The sequence below is a fragment of the Gasterosteus aculeatus genome, chromosome 4 (genome assembly GCF_964276395.1).
Source record: "Gasterosteus aculeatus chromosome 4, fGasAcu3.hap1.1, whole genome shotgun sequence".
NCBI classification, from domain to species: domain Eukaryota; kingdom Metazoa; phylum Chordata; class Actinopteri; order Perciformes; family Gasterosteidae; genus Gasterosteus; species Gasterosteus aculeatus.
This window is the reverse complement of record NC_135691.1, coordinates 6,476,337-6,504,281: the sequence shown is the minus strand read 5'-3', so window position 1 is coordinate 6,504,281 and position 27,945 is coordinate 6,476,337. Positions and strand designations below refer to the sequence as shown.

Genomic DNA, 27,945 nt, shown 5'->3' with positions numbered 1-27,945 from the left:
ACTCATGATCTGCCGTGTTGCATGATGCAGATCTTTCCTCACTGAACTTTTACTTCAACATTTTGCTGAATTTGAAAGGTAATCAGTGTAGAAATGTTCTAAAACCAAGTGATGACTTAATGTTTCCAAACCATCTGCCCCTTATTGATAATCCTGAGCTAAATATTATATTTATACTTTATAATATACTACATGAGCAACCAGAGGCCGATTGAGCAAAACCTAAAATATTACCTGTATTAAACAGAAAACCACATTGCATCAGCTGTAGTGACGGTCAAATGGCCGTGATGACATTTCCATGAACTGTTTCGAGTGTCAGTTCTGTTTGCCACAAAGGGTTTGTGACACGCAGGACCGGGCGACACATGCAACAAAGCCACCGGCCTGTGTGAACACCAGAGGAACCAAAAACAGGGTCTGCCTCTCCGGTTTCTCTGTGGCCACGCAACTTCCTCTCAGCTTCTGCACTTCTGTGCAACCATTTTTTTTCTTTTCTCATCAGACGACTTTTGGCAGCGACGGCGCAGTGACAGAAAACCCTCACTGATTTAAGGCCGGCGTGTCGCTCGCACAGCTTTTTACCCAAAGAGACTCCTGAAGGGCCGCTGAGGAAGAAGATGTTGAGGCGAAGGCCCTCCAACGCCTCGGAGAAGGAGCAGGGGCAGAAGAAGAAGGTGAGCTTTTGACAAGAGACCTGTTTGTTTTGGAAAGTTTGAAGTGGACGTGCCGGAATTGCGCCTCCCAGAATGTAAATGTCACGGACAGTGAATTGTGAAGAGGTCTTTAATCGCATCGTGTTTGTGTTTCAACATCTCGTGCAGCTGTACTTGTGTTTCAAAACAGGATGTCTGCTCCGGTTAGTGCAATTTGTGTGGTGAAGCTGAACGAACCCTGCAAAATACACACACACACACACACACACATAACTAAAAGCTGAAAACAATCTTTATCCTCCAATTTTTGAATATTCTACGGCCTCAACATATTCTTCCACAGAAGCAAAGTTCCTGTATTCTGTTCGGGTGAATCATGGCCGCAGATGTAGCTCGAGTGATAAAAAGCACCGTGGCTCCTTGTGGTTACAGGCAACGTGAAAGCGAGCCGCCTACCCTCAACGCCAGTGCCCTTATTTTACCGCAACCATCTCCTCCCTTCTGCAGTTCAATTACCTTCCGTCCGCCAATCGTCTCCTAAAGCGACAAGTGTCACCGGTGCTAAGGACACAGAACACCACGAATCAGATGTAATGTAATTGGAATATTGATTTGCCTTAAAGCGTTTGTGGCTTTTTATGGCTGCCAGCAGTCGCTCGTTGCTTTGGTCTTGACAAAAAGGTTCGAGAACGATGTGCTGCGCACACACAGCGGCGTGCGGTTGTCAGGCGAAGTAGATAAAAAAAGTTTCCACCAGCGGAAACTCTGAGGCGTGAATATTATGCAAAATGCTCTCAAAAGATGTCTGCAGGGGACATGCAGGCTGGGGATGAAAGGGCATCTTCAATCATCTAGAAAAGAATTAACAGATAAATTGATGTTGGAAAATAATCGTGTTCAGATTTTGAATTCAGAATAAAGGATTTTACTGTAGTCTTTTTTTCTATCGACATTTAGATCAACGATGAATTCAGTTCCTCAACAGGTACTGTGATGAAGAGGGGAGGTGAATAGTATAACAACTCAGCACTATATATATGTTATATTGTATTTAGTATATATGGTGTATATGGTATATCATTATTATTAAATAAATAAATATTATTATTATTAGTGTATGTATAAACACAAACATATATATTTATATATATATATATATATATATATATATATATATATATGTATATATATATATATATATATGTATATATACATGTTATATGTATGCTTGCAGGGATATGTATGTGGTGTATGTTTGTTTTTGTGACTGGATATTTGTGAAGTGTATCCGTGGTATGTAGGTGTATTATGTAGTATTCTGTGTGGTTACAGGCTCAAGAGCAGTTAAAAAGGGGTGGGACATCAAATAAGTGTCATGCTTCTTACCTTTTTGTTGTGTCTTAGCTCTTTTTTCTTTGTGTGTACAAATAGTAACTTTTTTTTTCCTTTTATACATCTTCGAAAAAATAAATTCAAATTCAATTCAATTCAGTTCACAAAGAAGACTGTTCGATCATTTGGAAGTTATCGCCAGACATCATTTTCTTGCTTGTCTGCTGAATTGCTTGACTACATTTGAGTCCATCCAGCGTGACGCAGATCCATGAGACGTGGGCAGTTTGTTTTCTGAGAACTCGCTCTGCAGATACATTCTTTTTACAAGATAAGAACATATTCTATCAGTGTTGCATTACAGTAAAAAACAAAACAAAGCAAAGGACTGATGTGTTTTTCTGGTAATGATTTTGACGCCGTCTCCTTTGTGAGTTTTTTTTTACTGTCCCTTTGCCGTCTTTTCTCATGGTGATTTTGACATGAATGCAATTATTAACCCTAATCTTACCTCACCTTACCGAACCCAATTATTTGTGTTTCCAGCTCACTCTGCAGAGATCGAGCAGCTTCAAAGATTTCATGAAGCACAAACCTACTTCTCCCGTGGTGTCCGAGAAGGAGTATAACGTGGAGGAGAATGTAAGTTGGACTCCGCTGAAACATTTTATTCAGAAAAACCAACAAACACATTATCAGACACGCAATGCACATCTGTTTTTGAGAAGAAGCAGACACATCACAAGTCTTTTCTTTTTCCGGTTCCTAAACTGAAGGTATTTGATTGCGTTCTTCCTCATTTGTTGCACACAATGTAAATGATACTGCATCCAACAGAAATGGTTATCAGCAGCAGCTGTTACAGAAGTGTGCGGTTTGTGCTTCCTGATTCACCGCACCGCCTGTGCATGCACCTTTTTAAAAACATAAAAACATAAAACAGAACTCAAATAACTTCCCTGTAGCGTTCCGCGAACCCCCGAGTAGAAGTTGGCGGACAGATGAGCCTGAAAGAGGAGAGGAAGTCAGAAGCAGAAGCACTGCTCGGAGCTGCCGATGACAACAGCCTGCAGACAGGATGTCCGCTGGCCTCTCAAGCAGAGAGCCGCCATGTCAGACGCGCTCGAGCGTCCCGCCCGGTGGTTCTCCCCCGAGGATCCAGGCTTCTCACGCAATGCTTAAAAATTTGCGTTAACGTGTTTGATCGTTACAACCCGCGCGTTTCTCTTTGATTTAACAGTTAACTCTCTGAAGTTGCTGAATCAAGAAGAAGGAGAAGTTTGACTTGAGATTTGAGCGCTGAGTCCTGTGTCAGATTCTCACAAGAAGCAGCCATAAAACACTCTGTTTGCAGTTTATTAATTATCATAAACTAAATCCCTACCTGTCACATTTTGGAAGCAAGAGAATGATGTTTAATATTTTAGAGGTCTACTACTTCCCAAACAATCCCTCCGAGTTAATGCTCAGTTAGCAGTTAGTTAGTCAGTTAGTTAGTCAGTTAGTTAGATTCCTCTAAATCCAGTTGTGCTGCCGCTTTGTTTCCCCTTTGCAAATTACAGGGGATTTGACTTTTTCTGTCCAAGAGTGGCACGGGACATTTCCTATAAATGCCTCCATGAAAACATCCAAACCATCGTTAGCTTTCATTAATGAGCCAACAGTGTTCGTCTGCAGACGGCCATCTTTGGTTGGCACCTGCCCACAAGATGTGTGTGTGTGTGTGTGTGTGTGTGTGTGTGTGTGTGTGTGTGTGTGTGTGTGTGTGTGTGGGGGGGGGGGGGGGGTATCAGCCTGTATGCAAAACCCCACGACCGCAACATCTGTATTTTTTCTAGTCAAGTAAATAGTTCCTACAGTAATTCTACTGTGAACCACTGTGGGACTCAATCCATGTCAAACTCATTGTTTTGGCATATTTCTAAATCACTTAATTTGAACAAGGTTTTACTAAATCTACCTTCTCATATCGCATAGAGAGATGTCCGATAAATAAAGATATTTTATTTTTACTCACATCTCAGTTGACGGAGGGTTTAGCGGCAGAGGACTCCGTAAAAAGTGGCATCAAACTTGGGAAAAAATGGCGCAACGTCATCTCACGCACCATGACCCGAAAAACATCCAAGATGGTGCAAAAGGCTCTGGCTGAAGAGGGGGTAAGATCCACTTTACACTTCTATACTGTTTCAGTATATTCTAAAACCATAACAAAATGTGTTTTTAGCAGTAGTAATGAACCGTTTAGGATTTCTTATGCAAGAAAACAAACCTTGACATGTCTTCATGGAGCTGTTGTTGTTTGTTGTTGTTGTATAAAGAATTGAGTTGCCGCCATCTAGTGGACACATGTGTGAACTGTGGTTATCTAAACCAAAGCAGGAAGTAATTTTCTTCTGTACAGTACTTAAGTAAATTAATATTTACACTTCTACTCAACTTCAATTTTGGGGGGGGGGTGTTTGATGTCTTTATTCCCTCATTCATCATATTTTTTTACATCTATAGATATATATGTACATGAATATTTAAAAAATAAGTTAAAAATGGCTTCATCATGACAATTTGTAACAGTAACATCTTGCATTCATTCAAGCATCAGCAATAACATATATATTTTTTGATTAGGTACGTTAGATACCCTTGGGCACTTGTGAGTAGAACTAATGTGAATAGACGTTTGACCTGTTGTTGTCCTGCGATGTCTCCAGGCTGAGAGCGGGGAGGAGCTGTCTCCGGTCTCTTCTGACTGGCTTCCAGATCTGAGTGCAGGACAGAGGACGTCTGTGTGCTCCTCAGGGTCAGAGGACACACCGCCCAGCCTCATCACCCGCCAGCTCTCAGGCAGTAAGTATACATATTTAATATATATTTACATACATACACGCCTATTTGCATGTGTTATATTTTATTTGTAGTGTTACTAACACATCAAGAGGAAATCCTTGTCTCTTCGCGGATAGACCCAACATTTATATCGCACCCCACCATTTATCCACATGCAGATTTTTGGAATGTGTGTGGCGGCTAAAGGCGTTAGAAAACACAAACACGAGCATTTGAAGGAGGAATCTGAGCGTGCTCCTTGTGTGTGTTGACCCCCAGGCGGCGACAGACAGAGCCTGGACAGCGGATACTGCCAGAGGGACAGCATGAGGCTGGAGGAGAACGGCGTCTCTTACAACGGCCCTTTCTGCGGCCGCGCACTGGTCCACACCGACTTCACTCCCAGCCCGTACGACGTGGAGTCACTCAAACTCAATGTGAGTAGCGGGCCCGAGAGGCCCGGCGGCTTAAAGCACATCATTTCAGTTAGCGATTGTGTGAGCGTGAAGAGTCAAACCCTCATCATCACCGCGCCCCGCCGTTCACTTTGCCTCACAGAAAGGAGACATCATCCACATCATCGAGAAGCCTCCCGTCGGGACCTGGACGGGGAAGCTCAACAACAAAATGGGCTCCTTTAAGTTCATCTACGTCAACCTGCTGCCCGACGAAAGCCCGCCGTCCAGGAGGAGGCGCTGCGACAGCAAGAACCGCCGATCCAATTGCAAACCCAAAACCCTGGAGGAGGTCCTGGACGGCATGGGCCTCACTGTAAGACCCACAGCACTTGTCACGCTGCAGCAGGACGTCTGCGCGTCATCATGACTGGCGGATATTGATCTAAATGTTTGCGTTTGTGGTCTTCTGCTTCAGGAGTTGAGTTCTCTGCTGTCCATGCACGGTTTCCAGACCCTGGAGGACTTTGCGGGACTGCAGGAGTCTCACCTCAACGAGCTGAACATCACAGACCCGGACAAGCGCGCCAAGATCCTGAGTGCCTGTGAACTGCTGAGAGACTGTAGGTGCACCTGCGTTAAAGCTGCAAATGTCTTTGGGCAATACTGCAGGCTTCCATCTGTACTCAGCTGCACCATTGGATGCATCTGATCACAGCAATACACTCACAGTTCGTCCTGCCCAATGCCACCTGCATCCAAAAAACCTTCACTTTTAGGAGTGAATACATATTATTTCATCTACGAGTTTTATCTGTAATATGTTGTTCTGTTGTTTCCCCTCCAATCATTCCTAACTCAACTATAATGATTGTTTAGATGAAGTAGTGGCCCTATTGCTCATTATTTTCAAAGTTGGACGTGAAGATTGATAATTTATTTTGAAATATTTAAGAATAGACGTACTTTACAATGCAAGATTTTAAATGTCAAAAAACAGCTCGATCAATTCAACCTGTTTTGCTGGTTTTAGACAGAACTAAAAGAGTACAGTTCTAACGCTTAAATCATGAAAAACACTAGCATAGTATACTACTAGTATAAGATACTCCGAAGATGAACACAAGCTCTGCATGGGTCGGGTTTCAGTGTTTAAAAGCCGTTGCTCTTCCCCGTGCAGCTGAAGACGAGTCGGAGCCAGATGACCAGGACACGTCCGGGGGGGACGACAAGGAGCCGAGGGACTCGGGCTGCTTCGAGAGCTCCGAGTGCCTGGAGGGCCGACGCGGAGAAGCGTCAGAGGAGCAGGCAAACCGGGAGGAGGCGGAGAAACGTGGAGAGACGCAAACTGAGCAGCTGGACGCTCTGCAGGAACAGCTGCAGGAGCTGGAGGTGGACGAAGGATCTTGAGAAGTGATGGAAAAACACTTTTCTTTCTTAAATTCTTGGTTCTCAGGGACTCCATTAAAATGCCTCTTCATTGTAAAAGGATTGGACTGGTTATTGGAGCACAAAGTAATGTTCTAATACTGTATGCAGATGATGGTTTGTGCTGCTGAGCGAGCAGCAGATGCAGTTGTCTCCTCCTGAGGATTTCATGTTGTGATGATGATGATGACACCAGAAAAGCGCTTGAAAGCGTTTCGTTCTTTATGAACCGGTCGTAAAGGTTTTCATGTTGTTTGCTCTTACACGCAATTGTGAATGTAAAATATGTTTCATGTCACTTGGAGTAACTTGGATTGTAACTTGAAGTAGTTTGCTCTTCACTGATTTCCTCACATTGTGAGGAAATATTGATGTAAATAGAGTTGAAATTAAACAAAAATCCCCTGAGATGCTGAGACTTTTTGTACATTACCAGACTTCTTCCAACATACTATAAAGTTTATAAATTGAATTTTGAAATGTCATTTTAAGAATGTTTTTGACACGTTATACTGTGACTCAAAATAATGATCTAACTTGTTATTTCAACATGCTGCATTTTCTTTTACTTTTCATGACTTTTTTTCTAAGATGGCTTCTTCGCATCTTTTTAAAATATACTAGGATTTTTATTTTACTTTTAATCATTTTTCGAAACGTATCTAATTGTATTCATGTACATATTGTACCATACATTGTGTATTTAGCATCAATTGGTAGGCTCATTAATTACTTTTCTCACACTATATTATGAATTTTTAGGACTTTTAAAACTAGTTTACTTTTTAGAGATACTGAAATATCTTTTGGTTTTATAGCTTTCTACAACATCCTATACTTAAACCTTAAAAATACAATTCAATTAATTATGCAGTTCAACTTTTTTTAATACATCTTAAAAATGTCCTAAATATTCAAAACGTATTATGTATGAATAATTCTGAAAAGATAAAGATAAAATAAAGTCATTGTAACGTAATTCATAAAAGGTAATAGTATAATAAGTCACTTTTTTATGACAAAATTTAGCGCTACTATGACCTTTTGTGTTATTTTTTGTGACATTTCATGGCATTAACACTGTATGTATCAAATTGTAATGTCCCATTTGTGTTTTACTTTTAGCACGGTTCTATTTTATGTTTTCCCTATTTGTTGATACATTTGGAAAGGCTTTTTCTAAAGAAATGTATTCAAAATATAAAAATAAAACTTAAGACTTAAAATAATAAGACAATATTGTTTATTTACCAGACACATTGATCATGTAAAAAGAAGTGAAGTAAATTGAATGACATACAGATAATCACAGTGCTGATACTTAACAATGTGATCATAAATTAAAGAGTTCCATCAATGTTATAGTACTGTATCTGTTTACATAATGCAATGTAGTAGATTGATCAGAGCATTCAGATCTGACCACGTAATGAATGGCATTTCAACACAGGAATCAGAAGTACGACGGATCAGCTCAGATCTTAAGTCTGCAAAACCTTTAAAACCTATAACGTCCCTTTTAAAAACCCCCGCCCCTTCTTTTATTAAATATCATTCATACATTCTTGCTTCTCGGTGACAGCTATCAAACACGCGGTCTTCAAATACTTTCTACAAAGGAAGTTCACACACTCAGTTTTACTTCTTATTGTTCAGCAGTTTTTTTATACTTCACAGAAACGATCCAGACTTAAAAGCTTCTCCCAGCAGAGATGTGTCAGCTACCTCCCCTGATTGTGGAGATACATCTTCAGTCGAAACTATTGGTCAATTAATCAGCTGGTCGACCGACAATAAAAAGTATCGACTGCTTTTATTTAAACCAAAAATGACTAAATTGAGCTGGTTCCAGGTTCTTGAATAAAAATACCTTCTGATAATGACTTTTTAATGACTTAAAAATTCTAACATCAATTTCAGTATGTTGAATGTTTAATATTTCATAGACCAAACAATCGAGAAAACCATCCCCATGTGAACTAATAATTAATAAAACTGGCCTAGATTCAACTTTCAAAAGTGGGGAGTCTCTTGAGCTTTAATTGCCCCATTATGATGGGACCACACAAATTGATTTCAGACTCTGAAGCTGTTGACACGCTAGAACTTCTACACAAGTATATTTCACAAACACCAACTCTGTCTTGCATACAACACAATCACAATTACAAACCCTCACTATCAGCTAACATCATTTAAATACTTCCCTTTCCCTCTGTCATTTCTGCGGCGGCTCCAAAACAAAAACAAAAAGTCTGCGGCCACGTTAAACGCTGAAAAACACGGATGAGTGAAAGGGATCTCTGGCCTTATTCCTGCAGATAACGAGCCTGCCAAAAACTACAGAGTTGCCGGGAATAGGAGAAGAGTAAAATGTGTTCGTATCGAGGTAAGAGGCAAAAAGAAATCAGGAAGAGGGAGAACTCCGGGGAAGATCGGCTCTGGTGTGATTTGCAGGATTAAGTGCTCAAGCTCACAGGCAGCATAGTTAACACCGGCCCCACTGCAACACAGCGTATCTTCACGTTCTAAAACTCTGTACAGTTCAACAATGGCTTTGCTTAGGGTCGTTTTGTTGTTTCACAAGGTTTAATTCAGTGGTTCCCAACCCTTCAGACCTCTGAGCCCCTTGAAACTAAGCTACTTCGCACGCATACTGAGAAACATTCACAGTATTTTACAAGGAAAAAAAGCACATTTTTGTACTACGTGAATGTGTATTATTCTCTTCCTGGTGAAAGGAACACACACGTTTTATAGGACTTATTGTTGGGATTTGGATGAGTGGATTGATTGACTCTCTTATTATGAGGCTTCAGAGAGCAGCTGGTTAGCTTAGCTTAGCATTGAAAAGCAGAGAGCAGGGGAACTAGCCTTGTTCTGTTTAAAAGTTAAAAGACATCTGCCAGCACCTCTAAAGCTCACTAATGTTTTGGTTAAATCTGTACAAAAAGAAAAAAAAAGTAAGACGATCGAATTTGATTTAGCGTATTAAAAGTGGGCTTTGGAGGTGCCGTTTGCAGTCTTCATGCTAAGCTAAGCTAACCCCCTCCTTGCCGTCGCTTCAAATTTACTACACGGACATGAGAGGTATATTAATCTTCTCATCCAACTCTCTGGAAGAAAACAAATAAACTCCCGACCCTCCCAAAATATTCAACAACCTCTTAAAATGATTTAGAATTATCTTGCAACCATCTGGTTGGGAAACACTGGACTAATTGGTGTATAGACGAAGGCATTTCCCATTTAACACTGTATTATTGTCTATAACGGATCTCACGGGTTTCCTCTGACGGTCGACCTGAGTTGCATTTGACGGTGCAACTATTGTGATAAGGCACTGTCACTACCAGTGTCTGCTGTCAGGAGACGTCAGGCCTTTTCTCTCACTCACTGGATCTCTGGTTGATGAGCGGCTCCTGCACACAAGACTTCAACTGCCCGTCAAGCGATTCCCTCAGTTTCGGAGCACCGACATCTCGATAAATCTTTGTTATATAAAAAAATGGAAGGACAGGCGTTGGTCTGGATCGCTTTAAAAAATAGATGCACGTAAGTGACGACAGTACTGAATGCAGCAATATCACATCGCAAGGAAGTTTGACTTGCCTGGAGGGAGCCGTTAGGACATCTCAGCTAAGGATCGGCATGTCCTCCCCCTGTGTGGGGGACTTGACGTGACCCCAAAGACTCACAGATGTCCTTCCTTCTTTCTACACATCAAAAAGCCGCTTGTCCAGCCTCCTCATGGTTTGCATAGGGCATGTAATGTGCACACAACAGAAAGGTAACTGTATGCATGAAGTCTTATACATGTCCAGAAGTAATATTGTCTTTGTTAGACACTTACAAGGGATATATTTAAACTGGCCTCTTACGATAAATGTCATTATGCAATTTTAAATACATTTTATCAGAGCGACCCGTGGCGATGTCACGCGCGCCGGAGAGCTTCTTTTCTCTTCAGTTCGTCCGGCAGCTTCTTGCCCCGTGTGTCTTTTTACATGCAGTGTTCAGGAGACAGAAAGGAAGCTGCTGACTTTCCACTTTAATCACCCCTCCTCCTGCAGGAGTAACTAACCATCAAACAGCTCTGCGGCTACTGGTGAGGAGACGAGGGAGTCGGAGGCTCCGCAGCGCAGAAGCTTCGCTCCTCTGGTTGAAAGTAGGAGTCACCTGCGCTGTAATCACACACGGATTAGCAATGTTTTAGTTCCTGACCGGGCAGGATACCGGGGGGTTGGGGTAGTGTGGGGGGGGGGGGGGGGGGGTAGTGGCTAAGGCAGGAGCCACCCCCTTCATGCAGCTACTGGGCCTTGTCCTTGGGCAGGGACACGTCAGTCTCGGGTGAAGCCAGGGGTGGAACCGTCTTAGCAGGAGGGAATCCCTCTTTGGAGGAGTCGCTGTTCTCTGCTGAAGCGGCGATGCTCGGCCTGGCGTCGTCGGGCGTGTGCTCGTTGGGGATGAGCGGGGCCGTGGTTTTCTGTCGTCGGAGGAGGAGAGAGACCCCCGGTGAGCCGCGTAGCGCCAAAGCAACGCGGGAGTGAATACGCAGCGGCAAACGCGCATGTCTTTAACGAACCGTTAGCAAAACATATTTTCCCATTAGGTTCCCAATGACAATTATGAGGTGGAGCCACAAAATGGTTCCATATCCATGTGTCTCAAGATGGATTATCAACTACCATAAGAAATGATGTGTCCTCAAGCGTCATTTTGTCTCCCCAACACTCTGTAATTGGTTCAGACTCAGACTCGTCTGCTCTGTATTCACCGTCCTGTGCTTTGCAGCCTGGATCCACTTCAGTGCTTTTAGGAGAGGCTGCGGTGTTTACGCGAGTGTGCGCTGTGTGAGTGTGTGTCCTCTCACCGTGGTTTGTGGAGCAGCGTTGCTGCTGCTAGAAGATGAGGGCGCAGCAGACGCAGAAGAAACGGTCAAATCCTCCTGCGTCATTCCTCTTCTGTCCAGGACACTGGGGAGTGAGACAAAGCCATCTGTCTTAGTGCATCCTGCTCTTTATTTTGCCAGGACAACGCGTAGGACGGGGGGACTAATCTAAAAGTTAAATATTCATCCAAAGGAACGGATATAAACCTTATTGGCAACAATAAGACAAGACAAACACAAACCCAATTTAGACAGCATGAGAATCTCATAAATAAAGATCTGACAGAGGTACCTCGGGTAGGTCGGCCCACAGAGCACCTCGCAGCAGTTCTTCATGAAGTTCTTGTGGCTGTACGGGTTCTGGACTCGGTTCTTTCCCGACCAGGATCCTTTAATCTGGGCAAATAAATTAAAGGAGTGCATCACACTCATCACACGAACAACAAATCACAAATCCTAAATGCAGATTGACCACAAAAAACACGCAGGACAGAAAAAGTCAATTAATTAACATTTATTATTTTTTGTTGCAGTAAATATAGGTCAACAGTCTGGATGCCGACGTGTACGAACTCTCTGTGTGTGTGTGCGTGTGCGGGAGACACAGTTGACAGAGCATGTGGCACCCTATGGGCGAGCCTGCAGCAGCTACAACAGTCCAGGTGCCTCCTCCTCTTTGCCTTTATTCCACCATTTCTATCTTCTCCTCTTTATCCCCCCCGCTCTCTCTGCCCCAGCAGCATCTCTGGCAGCATGCCCAGTCCTGCAGGGATCGATGCATCTATTATTAGGCCAATCAAGCCGATATCGAGGCAGCTGGGCCATTGTTTCATCTACTGGAACATTACGCTGTACAGTAGCTGAACATTGCGGAGCTTCATCGCGGAAATGAGGCCAGCTTTCCCCCAGGAAAGAAAAAGGGGAATTATAAATTAATGCATTGCAACAAAGTACAAGTGCACTCTCATGCTTTCAGCCTTCGAGAGCCTCCGACCGCAACCGCTGCTGCCGTTTCTGCCTTTTCTGGTCAGATCGAGGCTGACAAAGCCCGCAGAAGTCCACTCACTCTTAACGCTAGCATGCACAGACAGCATCGATTACTCCGTCGGTGGATTCCTCCACCTGCATCAACCTCACTGATCTTCTGCCTCAACTCCGCATCAACTCCGTATGAATGTGTGTGTGTGTGTGGTGACTCAATGACTCAACGGTAATGCGATCAAGCAATCAATACCTCATTTAGGCACTCAAGCGTCTTCTAAATGTAGCTAGCAGAGTCAGAAAGCAGCTGGTTGGTTTTGTTGTCATTTCAGCTCTGTTCTGTCATGTTTTGTCTTGTTCTTATTGAGTTCTGCTTTTATAGCAGCCTTTCATGCATATTTTTAGTTCACGAGACAATGTCGGCTGAGCAGAGAAGAGTCCAAGCAAAAACCAGCCGTGTCGTCTGATGCCTCAGACTCTGAGCAGAATTAAAGTGTTCCTGATGCATCGGCAACGTTTGGTCTCTAAAAATAGGACATTTTGAAACACCTCGGTCAGTCCCTTCATGTAATCTATTCTGGCTCCTGCGGAGCAGTTATCAAAATTTAAAAAAAACAGAACAATAAAAAAAAGTAACTGTCCTGTATTATAAACGCAGTTATAAAAAGACTTTCTGGTTTCCGTTGAGATCTTGTGTACGTGCATTTCTTCCTGTATTTGCTTAACTATAGTTAAACTGTAGCTTGTTAAACAAGGCTGTTGTGTTAACAGCCAAGCGTCCTTCCCTGCAGAAAGAGGCCGAGCCGTTGTCGTGGAAACAGCCGTGTAGTCTTGGAAATTCTAGTATGTTTGTCTTTCCAGCCACGTGAAGCTAGGCGGCATTTAGACATTTTCACTATAACTATTTATAGCGTCAACAATTCAAATAATCAAAATCCAATCTCATGTAGTGACCTATTCAGATGTCGGAAAGGTGCAAATATGTGTGTCTTTTTAGAGCCACAGGTGTCATCTATACGCGGCAGAAGTAGAACTGTTTTGATGTGAAACTAGTGCACGTGTTATTTTGGTCTTTTGCGGTTGGTTCACGTGCTTTGTGGACTGGAAAAGCCGGTTCATTTGCATACAGTGTGATACCTAAACAAACGACATGCAAAGAGCAGCGCCGCCCCCGCCTCACGGGAGGATTCAAATCCAGGAATAAACAGGAGGTACGACGGCATTATTCAGGCCGTTAAGACGCACTCACGTCCTCGTTGGTGGTCTGGTTGAGAGAGATCAGGTAGGTGTGGAAGCCCGTCAGTCCCACTACTGACCACAGGGTGAAGAAACACACCAAAACCTCCAGAACAGTGAGCTGGAGTTAAGAAAACAGCAACAGATGTTTTCTGGCCGACACGTGGTCGCCGATTAAACGGTGCACAGCAAGGGACGGCTGAACAGTAAACAGTTATGCAACGTGATTACAGCCAGGGGGTGGTTTTTTTTAGGGGTCAAAAAGACAGACCAGGTGAGATTTACATAAATGAAATGTCAAATGACAAACGGAGAAAGCTGAATATTGTTGTCTTTAAGTGTATTCGACTAATTTGGTACAAAACAAAGATCCTTTAAAGGAGGTTGTGAATGTGTACTTAAGGTGTGGCCCAAAGCCGTCCTCCTAACAGCGTTTTCCTTTGACCTACTTTGTCCAATTAGTAGGATTATTGCGCGAGTATGATTTAAAAAACCTTTGCATGCAAATGTGTTGTTTTCTGTTTCGATGGTAAGAGAGAAATGGCTTTTTGGGGGGAAACTAATGGACCTACGATTTAAACTCATAATATTCGGCACTGGCTTTCACACAGAGGAAAGGGTGGACTTCACTCCAGTGAAACCAGTGTAGCGATGAACTATGAATTACTCGTGAGTAACTGGAAACCCAGGCTCGATGGGCCTGCTGCGCTGGACGGCAGATCCTACAGGGTTGTTTGATCGTTACTGTGCGGGGGAAAGGATTAGGGAGCGGTCATCGTCGGGTGTGGCACTTGAAATCCGTTTGAAAATTTCTATTTCGGGGACATTAGACAAGCGCGGCGGCTGTTTGTTTTGTTGTATTCTGGGGTAAAAGCTTTAAAAAAAAAAAAAAGAGAAAAGGATATGTTCCAGGTGTCTCCTTCAAAGTGTTCAAAAAGCCGCCATCCACTGAACCTGTGAACACAGCAAAACAGAGGAAAAGTTAAAGAAAAGACTCAAACAATCCAACTGTTCTATATTTTTATACAATTACTTGAGTACCAAGATAACACGAGCTAATTATGCCGACTACAAAGATACCGTTTCCTTTTCTCTCTGCCTGCGTTGGTTAGAACCAGGAAGCCGGAAGATGAGTACTAAAGAGCAATCATGTCGGGCTGTCGGTTGCTGTCGCGCGTCGTGTCACATTACAGGAAAAGCCCGGTCGGAATGAGGTCATAGTTTCACCTAATGTGCACACAACTTGCGCATCTGCCAGGAGCTGCTGCTCCCGCTCGTGTCACGGCTCGTCCTTCTGGTTCTGTCGCATTCCGTAACCCATTCATGTGCTCTTCTACTACGGCTCTGGAGGATGGGCAACGGCGACGGCCCGGGATACTCACGCATCACCACGTGGACGATGTTGAAGGTGAAGATGTAAATGGTGAGCAGGGAGAGCGACAGGGTGAACATGTAGAAGTATCGGTAGTTCCTCTTGCCCACGCAGTTCCCCACCCAGGGACAGTGGTGATCAAAGCGGTCTGCGGAGGAGAGAAAAAACGGTCACGGTAGGAACACGTCTGTTGCACCGCTCACGGTTTCTTCGAAATCACTCGGACGAGTGTTAAAAATACACCAGTGTGATGCTCAAAGAAAGCCTTGTGCTTCTAAAACCCGCGGTCTAAATATAATGATCGCTTCCCTTCTTTAATTTGGAAGAGAGCCGGATGAAAGAGGGCAGGGTCAACAGACGGAAGGGAGCGCAGTGTGTCTGCTGCAGCTGCAGATGGAGTAAACATGCATGATGTGAAGCAGCTCCTACATACACGGTCGAAGTGGAAAGCAGACAACTGGACAGCGTCATCCTAGTTTTTTTTTTAAGCCACACTTGCGACATGTATCTATGGATGGAAGCCTTTGTCCTTTACTTTCATTCCCACTAACATAGAAACAATTAAATAGATCGCTCTCCGTCCTTTTGTAGAGACGGTTGTTGTCTTCGGGGGATGAATCCCAAGGACTTCGGTGATCCCTCCACTTAGGGGCACCATCACGACTGAAAACCAAAAGGCGTCGCTTGGCAAATTTACACTTCAAAGACGGTGAACATCGTCCCTGCTGAACATCAGCGTCGTAGTGTGTGAGAGTGTGAAAAAACAAGTTGGTCACAAACAAATCTCGGTACTAATGAGATTTACTAATGCTTCGCCTGGTTGCAATTTTTTCCACACAGTTGAAGGAGTCTAAATTTACACTCCACCCACTTACACTACATGGTGTGCCACATGAAAATGTACCAACATCCAATTATGTTAGTATCCAAATTGAGAAGTAATTTTAACCATAATATAATCGCCCCTTTCTCCAGTATTTAGATTGCATATAGACTGCAGCAGGACCATAATCCTCTACGCTGTTCACTTAATATTGACATCAGAATCCTCACACTAAAGCTGAAGGCACTTTACTTGCTTTATAATGAAACCAAATTGCATTTTAGTATATTTGAAAAAACTAAAAATCTGATTTGTAAACCACTTTAGAAGCCTGGTGCCAGGTGGCCACTTGCAGTTATTGCTTTATTTTGACTCCAGTGTGCTGCATACTACATACGTGCCACACACTTACAGGCTTTATGGTACATCAGTCATGTGATAATGTGTAAATCGGCATATTACGGCACATCCTGCGAGAGACTTTGCAGCTATAAACGATGTCGAGGAGAAGATATGACTGTCGTAAAAACCTGGATTGAGGCAGGCAGCTGTGACGCTTTGACTATGTGTGTGTGTGTTTCTACAGCAGGTGGACACAGATGAACCAGTGTTCACAATGACTGAGCGCTTATTCCCTCACTGAGCCTCCACTGTCTCCTCTCATATCGCCCATGAGCCGACGCTCCCTTCACACACATTCCTCAATCATCTGAAGGCTTATCAATGCTACGCTGCAGGGCTGAGAGATGTGACACAGCAACAGACACACAGAGTTCAAACCGACTTCCAAATTCAAAGCATATTCCATGTAAAAAAAAGCTAAATAAATATAGAAGTACATAAGATTGCGGCTTCATTAATAATCATCACGTCAGCGTTCTTCTGCTTCATCATTACCCACCTTTCTGTTTATGAACAACTGGAATAAACCAGCTGTTACGGTTTCTCACTTTCTAAAACCTGCGCGGTGAGATCGGAGGACCTTTCTTACCGACGCAGTTGTCACAGATGCTGCAGTGAGATGCTCGAGGTGGTCGGAAGATCTTGCAAGTGTAGCAGTACTTGAGTTTGACGATCTGGTTGTTAATCTGAACGTTGCGGATTCGAGGTGGCGGCCGCTGCCCTGCGGGGACGTTCCCATTAGCAGCCTCTGTGGGAACACACACACACACACACACAAAATAAAAAAAAACATTCATCAGGAGCTGTTGGCAACCTTGATCACATGGCGAATTATTATCAAAAGGTGTTACAAATCACGACGTAATACATCAACAGCGCCATAAACTACGTTGTCAATCACAGATAATGAACACTATGAGCGGAGAATGTAAAGGTCTTAAAACAGGCGGTGAGAAATGAGAGATTCAGTGACAGGATCAAGAAGAAATCTGGTCAGCTGAACCTTGAGGGTGTTGGTGAACAACAACATTGGCTCAGTTCAGAATAGACGACGCTGGATTTACGTTTAATCGCCGCTGAGCTGTTACTATTATGCCTTCGCAACACAACATTTTTAGGCTTCAGATAACCGTCGTAATACTGAAATATATTTTAGGTTTAGTTTCCACAACAAATTAAATTATAGTAAGTTCATTTAGTCAATTCGGATTTTTCTGAATTGCTGCAGGAGTAGTTAATAGTCCACTTGCCTTTCTGGAGATACATTGACACGACCAAGGCACGATTTGTGGAAATTTCATTACGTGAAAAAAAGCACATCCTCCTCCTGCATAAATAAGTCAATAAAAACTACCACTCTGACAAGCTTGAATCAAAACCACCCATAATGCATCAACAGGCATCACCATTGTGAGATGCACTCAAGCTGCTCGGCCTTATGAATCTGCCGCATGTAGGATTAGTGGCTTTCAGGGTAAACGGGCCGAGAATAAACGAATGAGTCATCGCTCACGGGGAGCGATGCCACTCCCTCGGGTAGCGAAGCTCTGTCTGCTACGAGGGCATTAGATATTCCAAGAGGATGCCTTCCCTCCTATCAGCAACCCCCTCACCCCTCGGGAATCGTGGCTAACGGGCTAAAAAAAGGGAGCGAGCATCCGGGCAGCACACCTGCTCTCTCGCCTGGCTGTTATCCGTCAGCGCGCCGGCGCCCACAGCAGCAAACGGCCTCCCTCACACATCGAGCATGCAAGACCTCAGGTGTGGGATGGAATCTGCTGAATTGAGGCTGCTTTAAGCATACATCCTTCACGTGGTAATAGCAACATTGTGGCATCCGTGTGATGCGTGTCTTTTGCCATTTTGGGAGACGCGTTTTGTGGAGTGTCATGCATTTCTCCCAAAAGCAAAGAACAGCCATTCGGTGCACTTCCACACATTTAGCATAATAACTTACGCTCACATTTCCACATTTGACAGCTCCCTTAAATCAACTATTTTTGGGTTGTTGGCTGTTGAGCTGACGAAAAAAAAAAAAACAACAACATAAACTTGAAGTAAATCAACTGGTACTCTGGGAACTTGCAATTAAAAGACTCAATAATCAGGAAAGAAAACACATTTATCATCATTGAAAATGATGAGTTGCAGCTCTATTGACGTACACGTACATTCCAAAAGGAGATTTACAAATCGGTACATCATCACCGCCGGTTGGAGCAGAGAGGCGGCGCCAAGCAAAGGCTTTGTTGGCGTATAGTTTGCTTTGTGTAATGAGACAGCGGGGCGCCTTGTAATGAATTTGCGTGGGTTAGGGTCGAGTCTGAGCTCACCAAACCGTCAACATCATAAAGAATAACAAAGATGAATAAACCAACAGGACTGAGTCTGTCTGCTTGGACGCATAAATTAAGTATTTATGCCTCCAAAATACTTTCCCTAGAGCTGCTTCCACCAAACTCTGAAGTAATTTTATACAAAAGAACAACGTGGACGGTGATGATGTAACTGCACGCAGACTGTAGTAGTCATTTGTCCCGTTGCTGACGGGACATTTGTCCTGGGTGTAGATAAGAGCTTTGTGCCTTGTGGCATTATCAGAGCGATTGTTCATAATGCCCACTTCAAGGTGAGGAGCTGTGAAGCAATCGCACAAGATTTCAGAGCACGTGCTCCTTCAAACCTGGCAACAATCTGCAGCGACTGAGGATTATTACTGAAGGTGCCGGAATAAGGATGCTACTGGGCCTTCCTTCTATTAACAGCACACACATTGGTGTTATCATATTAGACTGTTGAGCCAAAAAACATTCTTTATTTCCACAGAACTATTGTATATTTATAATAAATAAATAGGGTTTTATGCAAAATTGCATAACATTTTTCCCGTTTCAGTTTGATATAATGGTAATTTCTAGATGATGTTGTCAGCAAACAGTTGCTTGTTTACAGCAGTTACGGAGCCACATTAGATGAATTTAAGTCTAATATTCACTGTTTTTTTTCGACCATCTCTCACTGCTGCAAAATGCTCCACCGTGTTCACCGGCTCGTCTCTCAAACGGTGTTTGGGTTCGAGGCAGGCGTACAGAACGCGGCCGCGGGCGTGCGCCCAAAACCAGCAGCTCGGGTGTGTTGAAGACCCAACGTGGAGCGGTTGGAGGCACGATGACCCAACTCACCAATTTCCATCTCGATGAACGTGGCCTCCTCCGGGAGGGCCCGTGGCAGCACCCCGGGGTCACTGAAGCTGGTCCTCAACAACATGGCGATGACGAAGAGGAAGAGCAGGACGGCGAAAAATGGGATGGCAGGAGACAGATGGACAGCCAGGTAGGGACACCTGTAAGAAAACCAAGATAGGGAGAAGATAAAGATCCATTCAAATCATATAATCAAATCAAATAATATAAGAGATGCGCCGAGAGGGCGCGACACAACGTCGCACATACTCCAAAGTGGTGTTTCAAACATAAAAAAGGTCATAATGGCCCGTGCAGAAGTCATGACCGCAAATAAAACAAAACCACGCAACGCTTCCCCTTCACCTTCTGGAGGAAGAGCGGAGAGTCATTAGCATAACTCCGTCTGCCGCGGCCATTGAGATTAGAGCCAGCAGGGCGCCGCTGAGGCGGCCTGCTGCTCGGAGCAATAACAGATGTGAGCTGCAGTGCAAAGTGCTGCGACAGCGCAGAGCAGCAGCAGCAGCAGCAGCAAAGGCTCCTGCAGGAAGTTATTAATAGTTAAACCGAGCGGCCTCGTCGCCCTCCCGAGCGGTGGGAATCATATATATTCATAAATGCAACACTAATGTGTCACCACAGGGTAGCGAGGTATCGTGCCGCACGCTGTCCGAGACTTACCTTTGTCCTGCATGTCATGCACACAGACACATATGGCGTATACACGCTCCGCTTCATTGGAGATGTGGACGGGTGAAAAGAGACGCGTCAGTTGTTTCATTGGACTACATTTGTTTTCATACGAGTCGCTTTGTTTCAGTAAATTATTCATGCAGTGTGTAAGTAGAGATGGAACACTGAATTAATCCATTAGGGGACTGACAAAACATAAGTCTGAATTTCATTTAGAAATCAATTGATGTAAAAAGTCAGAAATGTCTTCATTCATTACTCACAATTTGAAAGAAAATAACCAGCATATTAGCATATAAAGAAATGTTTAGGAGTAAAGTATAAATTATTTTAATGGAGTTACATACACAAAATGTGCACCAGGTGCCTCTGCGTGGAACACAACATCCCATTTGGACAGAAGCCATTTATCTGGATCAGATATCCACTAAAACACTGCAGATACAGTCAAATAAGTATGAATATCCAAACTACTTCAAAGCACCAATACTGGATAATTCTGTTATTATTACTGTGTGATTGTTTCTGGTTCAGTTTGGATTTGTTCTCCTGTAGCTATTCAATTTAAAAATGGAAATACAGTGCAGTGCCAATACAAGCGCACATCTGGCATCTTTCTTAAAATAAATCCTCCATCTCTTAAGAGTTCGTTACAATTTTGGACAATCATCACCATTATTCTCAGTGATATGGTCTTCTCTGAGCGACATGTCATTCTCACACACACACACACACACACACACACACACACACACACACACACACACACACACACACAATAAAGTCTGAAAGGAAGGTAGCTGAGTCAACAAGTGTCGGGCATAGAACAAAGTCCACCTGTTTAGTCACACACAATAATATAGCTAGGTACACCCTGCCAGGTACGTCAGCATACCTGTGGACTGATGAGACCACACACACACACACACACACACACCAATTCTAGCAGTGTCTTTTTTCAAATTAATGGAAACGAGGAGCAGCAATCAAATCAATTGAAGTTTCCACTGGACCGAGGCCAGAGGAATCAGACTGAGAGGAAGTCTGCCGATGAAGCGTAATTCTCGTAATGACGACCGGCAGGTTCGGAGGCAACACTCAATCACGGCTTCCCATTAGGCGCTCGGCGTCCTTCCCGGACGTGACCGCCTCCTCTGCTGCCGAGGAGCAGGTCGGCGGTGGCGTCGTTCATCAGTCACCACAGAGGCGGCAGGCAGAAAAATAAAAAAAAATGGATTTAATCAATCAGGCGCCGTGTCCATGTGGGGGGGGAATGTTTTCATCAGCGAGGCGATCAATCGGACCTGCGTGCCGCTTGGGCTTACAATAAAGCAGATCCCGTGGTGGAAAGCAACAAATTAAAGTTACTCAAGTGGCCCATATATGCCCAAATATGTTAAAACCATTTATGTGGTGGGGGAGCTGTGAAAAAAATATTTTTAAATTGCATCAAGTGTGGTTCCCTAAGTCGGCGTCTTTGGTCTGAACACAGAGGGTTCAATGACACCCAAACTACCGTGACAAAAAGGTTTAATGCAGAAAGAATTCCAAATGCAGCATGACAAAATACCAGCACGTCCTACTGGGTTTGGTAACATTTTGTAGTACGAAAGCCAGCGTGCTTCTGCGACATACGTCACATCGACGGCGCCGCTGATTGAGCGCAAACAGGTGACATCCTGATGACAGCTTATTGGCAGCTCCCAGCAGCCGCAGAGACGGACGACAGTTCAATGTACTTTGTGGTGACAAAGCAGAATGTCCCGATCGGTCGCATACAGATAACTCGACACTATGTGTCTCTGTTAAAAAAAAAAAGTCAAATACGATAAAAATAGTATCGGATGTGGAACGCAGAACGAGTCTGAGGGCTTATCAGGCCTCTGAGAATCAAGGCTAAACTACAACCGAAATAATGCAACGCTGGTTCTTGGTGTGAAATAATAAAGAAATAAAAAAGGATGTTTTCAGAGGTGGCTTTGATGCTTTGGACTGGATTAAAAACCACAAATGTGTTTCCTTAGAATCCAATTTACCAGACTTATGCAAATTGCAAGTGTTTTTGCCGTGTGCAATATTATATACACCTTTTATTTACTTAATGGGCCAGGACACAAGTGTTATTAAAGCCCATGATGCAGATTTATATTGAAAACATACATTTCAGTTTAATAACGGAAAGCTAAAAAACCTGTAATGATCTGGTCATGAATTAAAATTAAATTAAAATGAATATAGAACCATCGCACCGTGTTAGATTGAGATAGATACACTAATGCAGTTCCTGCATAGAAATGGAAAAGTTCTGTGTGTGTGTGCGTTTGTTTGTGTGTGTCGGGCGTTAGGATGCGTACTGCAGACTTTGATTCTGAGGATTTCTCCTCCTCTCAACGCAGCGTGACACAAGCTGAAAGATGAGAGGACGTATCGCCGAATTAAAATCACTTTAACATGCCAGCAAGAAAGACACTGAACCCGGGATTAACACGTCACCGCGTCATCACTCCTGACATTTTACCGTCGTTAAGGGAATGGCTCCTTTAAAACTCTTTGAAATCTTATAATTTAAAAAAATAAAATAAAATGAAGCTACACTAAAGCTCCATCTATTGTCCAGTTGGAATCAGTCTCCCTTCTTACGCAACACTAAAACACCATACGAGAGGGATGACGACGGGAGGATTAAAGCCAGGATTACAGATGTTGCATCATACAATATTCCCTCAGAGAAAATGAAGACAAATTCTAGCCACGTGAAACATAATGCTTGTGATTTAACAGCACGGTTAAAGATGCCTCCATCTCTAGGAGAGCGCAATAGACAAAGACCAAAGTGATGATACATGTGAAGTATCCCTTCATTGCACAGCATGTGCACAAAACCACCACAAAAAAGCTGCTTCTCATCCTGCAAACAAAGCCTGTAGATCCCCGGTCCGTGTCCTCTGAATAGGGCTTAAATCATGTTACTGCTCTCTAAGTAAGGCCGATTGCCGATTGGCTGACGGGGAGTACGGGTGGGGTTGGATGCTGAGGAGGGTGAAAGGGGGGGGGCAGATGTCGTGTGACTGCAGCTGCTCTTCTGCTCTTTAGCTCACATTCAATGTAAATGAACGGATGTAGAAAGAGAACGAACACGCGGGCGGAGAGAGAGAGGCCGCGTCTCTCGTCACACACACACACACACACACGCGCTTCTTTGGCCACGGAGCGCGGCGTCCCGGGGCGGACACACAGATGACACAAGGTCCTCGTGTTCCAGCTTCTTGTTTCTTCCTCCAAGCTATGAAAAAAAATAAAAAATCCACGCACACATACCAGATTCACACGTACAATACGTACAAACCAGCGAGCATTAAACTGTGAGGAAATATTTTGTTATACAGCGTGGACAAAAACAAATACCGGTCTGTGAAATTACATTTTTAATTGCGATCGGGGGACGTTAAATGGGCTGAAAGCCGACAAGGTAAAGACGCAGTATTAAAATGTATCCTGCCTGTGAAGGGAACAACAGGCCGGGCCCACGTCTAAACAGCATTTGCTTAATTGCTCCTAATGGGTCTTTGCATTTGTGTATTCGACTGCCCGGTTCCGCAATTCAGAGCAAATTAAAGCACACAGAAAAGGTCTCTGTGCACAAGATGCCGATGGCCGGTGATAAAAGGGAGATATTTGCTCAGCCGGTGTTAGACTCGAGTCAACCCTCCGCCAGGCCACTGCCCCCCCTATTCCCCCCCGTTTGTTTAAAGCCAGCATGTGAAGACAGGAAGCTACATTACATGATGTAAGAATGATGAACTGCAACTAAATGCACCAGAATGAACCTCCCTCTCCCATAATATGCTTGGAACGAGTCCTGATGCCAAGTCTTTCTACAAAATGCATTGTTTTATCAATTATGGGGCACTGCATGGTGTCCTTTCGTAGACTGGTTATTATTTTGATAACATCACTCCTCCTTAACGCAAGATGTGGGCCGTCATTAGGTTTGCAGGTTTTTAGCCATAAACCAAAGCAACAGATGATGGAGCTGTCTGGAAAATCAGGGGATCAGAAAAGTGATTCAAATTTATTTGGGAAGTGGGGCGTGAAGGTTCCACATTTCATGTTTATCGATTTAACAATTTGAAAAATATCATTTCTTAAATATTATTTTACACGTATGAGGTTGTACCGAATTTCTTTTGGGCTTAGAAAGCTGCTTTTTGTTTTGAATGGATCTCATTCAACACATTTTTCACTATATTTTCTGACATGACTAGAAGAAAATAAAGAACCGGATGAGGCGGATGAGCAGATAACAGCATTGATGCTGTAAACATTCCACCATACAGCATTGATAGCAGGAAAAAAACTGACTAATAGTTGCAAAGGGGCAGTTTGTGAATGCATTAAACCTCTTGTGCAGCGGGCAATCACTCTGTCAGGGCTTTGAATCAGATAAGTATCAACATGCTGCGTAATGGCGGGTTGGAAAATGACCCCCCCCATGTTATCTGAACAAAATCTCTGCGTTACCATCTAGCCCCTCCATGAGATATAACGATGCTCAACTGTAATATGAAGATATCATGCTAACAACACTGCAGCCATTAGACACCGCAATGCCTCCTCCGGGCTCTGGATGTTCATCATCATCATCATCATCGTCATCTCTCTCTCCCTCTCTCTCTCTCTGCTCAGAGCCCGACCACAGCTCTTTCAGTCCGGACTCAAAATGAAAGCTGGAGAGGCCATTAAGGCACAAAGAGAAGGGAAGGGCCGGCCGCTGCGTGAGAAAGAAGCGGCTTCGCTTCCCTAAAATGCTGCGAATCCGTTTGGCCTGATATGCGTCCACGCCCACAGTCACAGAGAGGTTACTGTGTTACAGACCAGGATTTTGTGCTAAATCATAGTTCCTGACTCAAAGAATGAGGAAACCAGTGGGACAAAGACAGAAAACAAATTGTTATTTGTTATCAGCACGTATTTACGATCGCCATTCAAACCCTCTTTACTTTAGAAATAATGTCTGAAGCCTCGGCAGGACCTTTGTCCCCGAGCCGCATCGGACCCGGTGATCGCACACTACTGAGGAGTCCACTGGGTTTGTGAGACGGCCGGTTTGAGACAGAGACGAACCGGAGGAACGGCTACGGGGCTTTTAAATCAATCATGAACCTTTTCTCCGTCGGGGACTAGATTTTAGAGTTGTAGCTTGTTACAAATGAAGGCAGGGGGCACTCGGGTAGCTCACCTGGTGGAACCGGCGCTCCGAGTACCAAGGCCGAGTGCGAGTGAGGTTAGTGTGAGGCGGGCTCCACGAGAAGACCCTGATCCAACGTGCCCTACTACGCTAAACTACGTTTTAGAAGCTTCAAAATGTTCTTTGACTCATTTAAATCGACTACCTTTTGAATTGACCGATCCGTAATGAAAATAGTCGTTGTAAATACTCCTGTACCCCAAATACCAGGATTCATTTACCAGAGCTTGGTCTAAACAGGTTTAAGACTTTGCGTTGCGTTTTCTCCACAAATCCAACATATTTTGTTTACAATACAACATTCACATTTGAAAAACTGCCTTCTTTCCCCCAAAAAACTGACCTGAAATGAACTAATGACCAAAATAGCTTTGAAATGATTTCCCTCAATCCACTTATTGACTTTGTCTTCGCTTACAGCAGCTTTAAAAGCGGGGATACACGGTTACCAGCAGTATATATGCCACACAAATAGCACACAGCATCACACGGGACAATCACAGCGACCCGCGAGCCCCTTTTCTGGAGCCAACTCGCAGGGAGGGAGGGAGGGACAGGAAATGAACTCACTCGAAGGCGAAGAAGAGCGAGCAGGTCCCGACGATGAGGAACAGGGTCAGGTAGAAGACCCCCTTCTGCCGGGCCATCATCACCCGGCCGTCGCAGCAGAACGTGTTCTTCCCCGGGAGCTTCTCCCATTTTCGCACCTTTCGTGTGACCATCACCGCCGACATGGTGCGCGCGCGCCTGCGTGCGTGCCAGCTGTTTTTTTTGTTTGTTTTATGGAGACGAGGCGTCTCAGCTCGGCGGTGTTGTAGATTTGTGCACAAGCCGATGCCTGTATAAAAAATTTTTTTAAAAAAGATTTCCTTTGTTGTAGTTTTCTCCCCGCTCCGTCTTCACGGGTCAAAGTGTCGCAGTCACATCGTGGGTTTCTTGTCCCATCATTATTATTATTATTATTTTTCCCGTTTCCCGTCTTCACCCGCGGCGTGTCATTCCCACCGCGAGGCTCCCACGCTGCTCAACAACAACACACAAAAAACACACGACAGTCTCCTCTCAACGGACAGTATTAGTTGTTGTTTTTTAAAACACACAATCTAATTCACCCGAACGCCGGTGTCGTCGGTTTCCCAGCCGAACGTGCGGAATCCGGCCGCGGCTGCTGCGTCGGGAGCGCGGACCTTGACCGAGTGACATTCATATCATCTCGAAGATTTCATAAATGATCATTCACACGTTGGACTGCGGCTCGCGCTGCTGGAGGTCCTCCGCGCGTCTGCGTCAATAAACATGGCACGAGTCCTCCAGGAATGAAACACATTTGGAAGAAGAAGAACCGCCTGTCGCGTGAAGCTCGTTTGATGCTCTTTTCCTCCCCTGCAGGATGCCAGCGCCTTTTCTCTGCTTTTCTTTTTTTTAACTCAATGGCAGCAGGAAACACGCCTAGATTTAAATGTCTAATCTTAAAGGGACAGGACAGGTGGAAGTGAGGGGGACAAAGGACACACGGACGCGGGTCCTGTTTGGATCACATTGGCATGCAGGAGAGGTCGCCTGTGGTATAAACCAGGGTCGGATCAGCGTGAAGGAGAGTATTCATCCAGGTCACCACTCATGGACACCAGATGAATCCTGCAAGTGTTGCTTCGTGGCTGCAGAGATTCTTTTTTTCTTTTTTTTTTTTACTTTTTCAGAAAACTACCCGGGAAATAAGATATCTTTACTTTCAGTGTGATGAATAACAGATTTTATGTTTTTTTGTTTGTGTGTTGCCTTCCGATCAGACGTGTTTCTTTGAAGGAAATGAGTTAATGATTAGTTCGTTTGTTGAACAGATGTCGGTAGCTGCACTTTGTTCACAAACCCTGTGAAGTCACATCATTGCTGACGTTGATAATGCCTGCTATGCTTACGTACATGTTTAGCCAACATAAACAGCAGAAGTGTCCCTAACACTATACACACAGTGAACTTATTGTTACAGAGCCGGACAGTTCATTTTTATTCATTTATTTATGTTTTGGTTGTGTTGTTTTATTAATTAATTTATTGAGAAAATGTGAATGATTTGTTTCTTCAAATTCTAATTCTAATGTCTTAATATTCATTGGAAATAAAGGTCCATTGCCCTTTAAAGGGTGTGCTTGGAATGTTATTCTGAAATTGTCTTAAAATATATAATATTGTTTATAAAAAAATTATTTCGTGCAATTATTTCTTTGATGATACATCGTCCAAGAAAATTGGTAACTGTGACAAGCCTACAGTGGGTTATCCGTATTGATTGATCCGTATTTTATTGTTGATATCTATTCTTAAACAGTCCCTTTTCGTTTGTCTTTTCTTTTGTAGCATTCAGCTAAAAGGTAACGTTACTGATCTACTGTGTTGCTACAGCAGATAGATACTATAAAAGGAAATAAGATACATCAACAAGAAACATCCCAGGAGAAACTGTTGTGCAGCAGTTACAA

General features: G+C 43.7%; 2 protein-coding genes across 5 annotated transcripts; one reads left to right on the top strand and one right to left on the bottom strand.

Moving 5' to 3' along the window:
• Positions 1 to 320: 320 nt before the first annotated feature.
• sash3 (SAM and SH3 domain containing 3) lies at positions 321 to 7,863 on the top strand. Its single transcript, XM_040174482.2, has 8 exons — positions 321 to 677; positions 2,535 to 2,630; positions 4,013 to 4,147; positions 4,700 to 4,835; positions 5,094 to 5,251; positions 5,373 to 5,585; positions 5,688 to 5,832; positions 6,390 to 7,863. The coding sequence occupies exons 1-8, from the start codon at positions 621 to 623 to the stop codon at positions 6,617 to 6,619; spliced, it is 1,170 nt and encodes a 389-aa protein (XP_040030416.2). The 5' UTR covers positions 321 to 620; the 3' UTR covers positions 6,620 to 7,863.
• On the bottom strand, positions 7,864 to 27,598 carry zdhhc9 (zDHHC palmitoyltransferase 9). Of its 4 annotated transcripts, none has more exons than XM_078100650.1 (10): positions 26,566 to 27,598; positions 26,036 to 26,303; positions 19,525 to 19,685; positions 16,932 to 17,090; positions 15,128 to 15,265; positions 14,653 to 14,699; positions 13,759 to 13,863; positions 11,821 to 11,924; positions 11,511 to 11,613; positions 7,864 to 11,123 (listed from the first exon to the last, which is right to left on the bottom strand). In XM_078100650.1, exons 1-10 carry the CDS (start codon positions 26,666 to 26,668, stop codon positions 10,947 to 10,949), a joined length of 1,365 nt encoding a protein of 454 aa, XP_077956776.1. In that variant the 5' UTR covers positions 26,669 to 27,598; the 3' UTR covers positions 7,864 to 10,946. The 4 variants fall into 4 exon arrangements, with proteins under 4 accessions (XP_077956776.1, XP_077956777.1, XP_077956778.1 ...); XM_078100651.1 differs by having other exon boundaries at positions 26,578 to 27,598; XM_078100652.1 differs by lacking the exon at positions 26,566 to 27,598 and having other exon boundaries at positions 26,036 to 26,534.
• Positions 27,599 to 27,945: the final 347 nt, after the last annotated feature.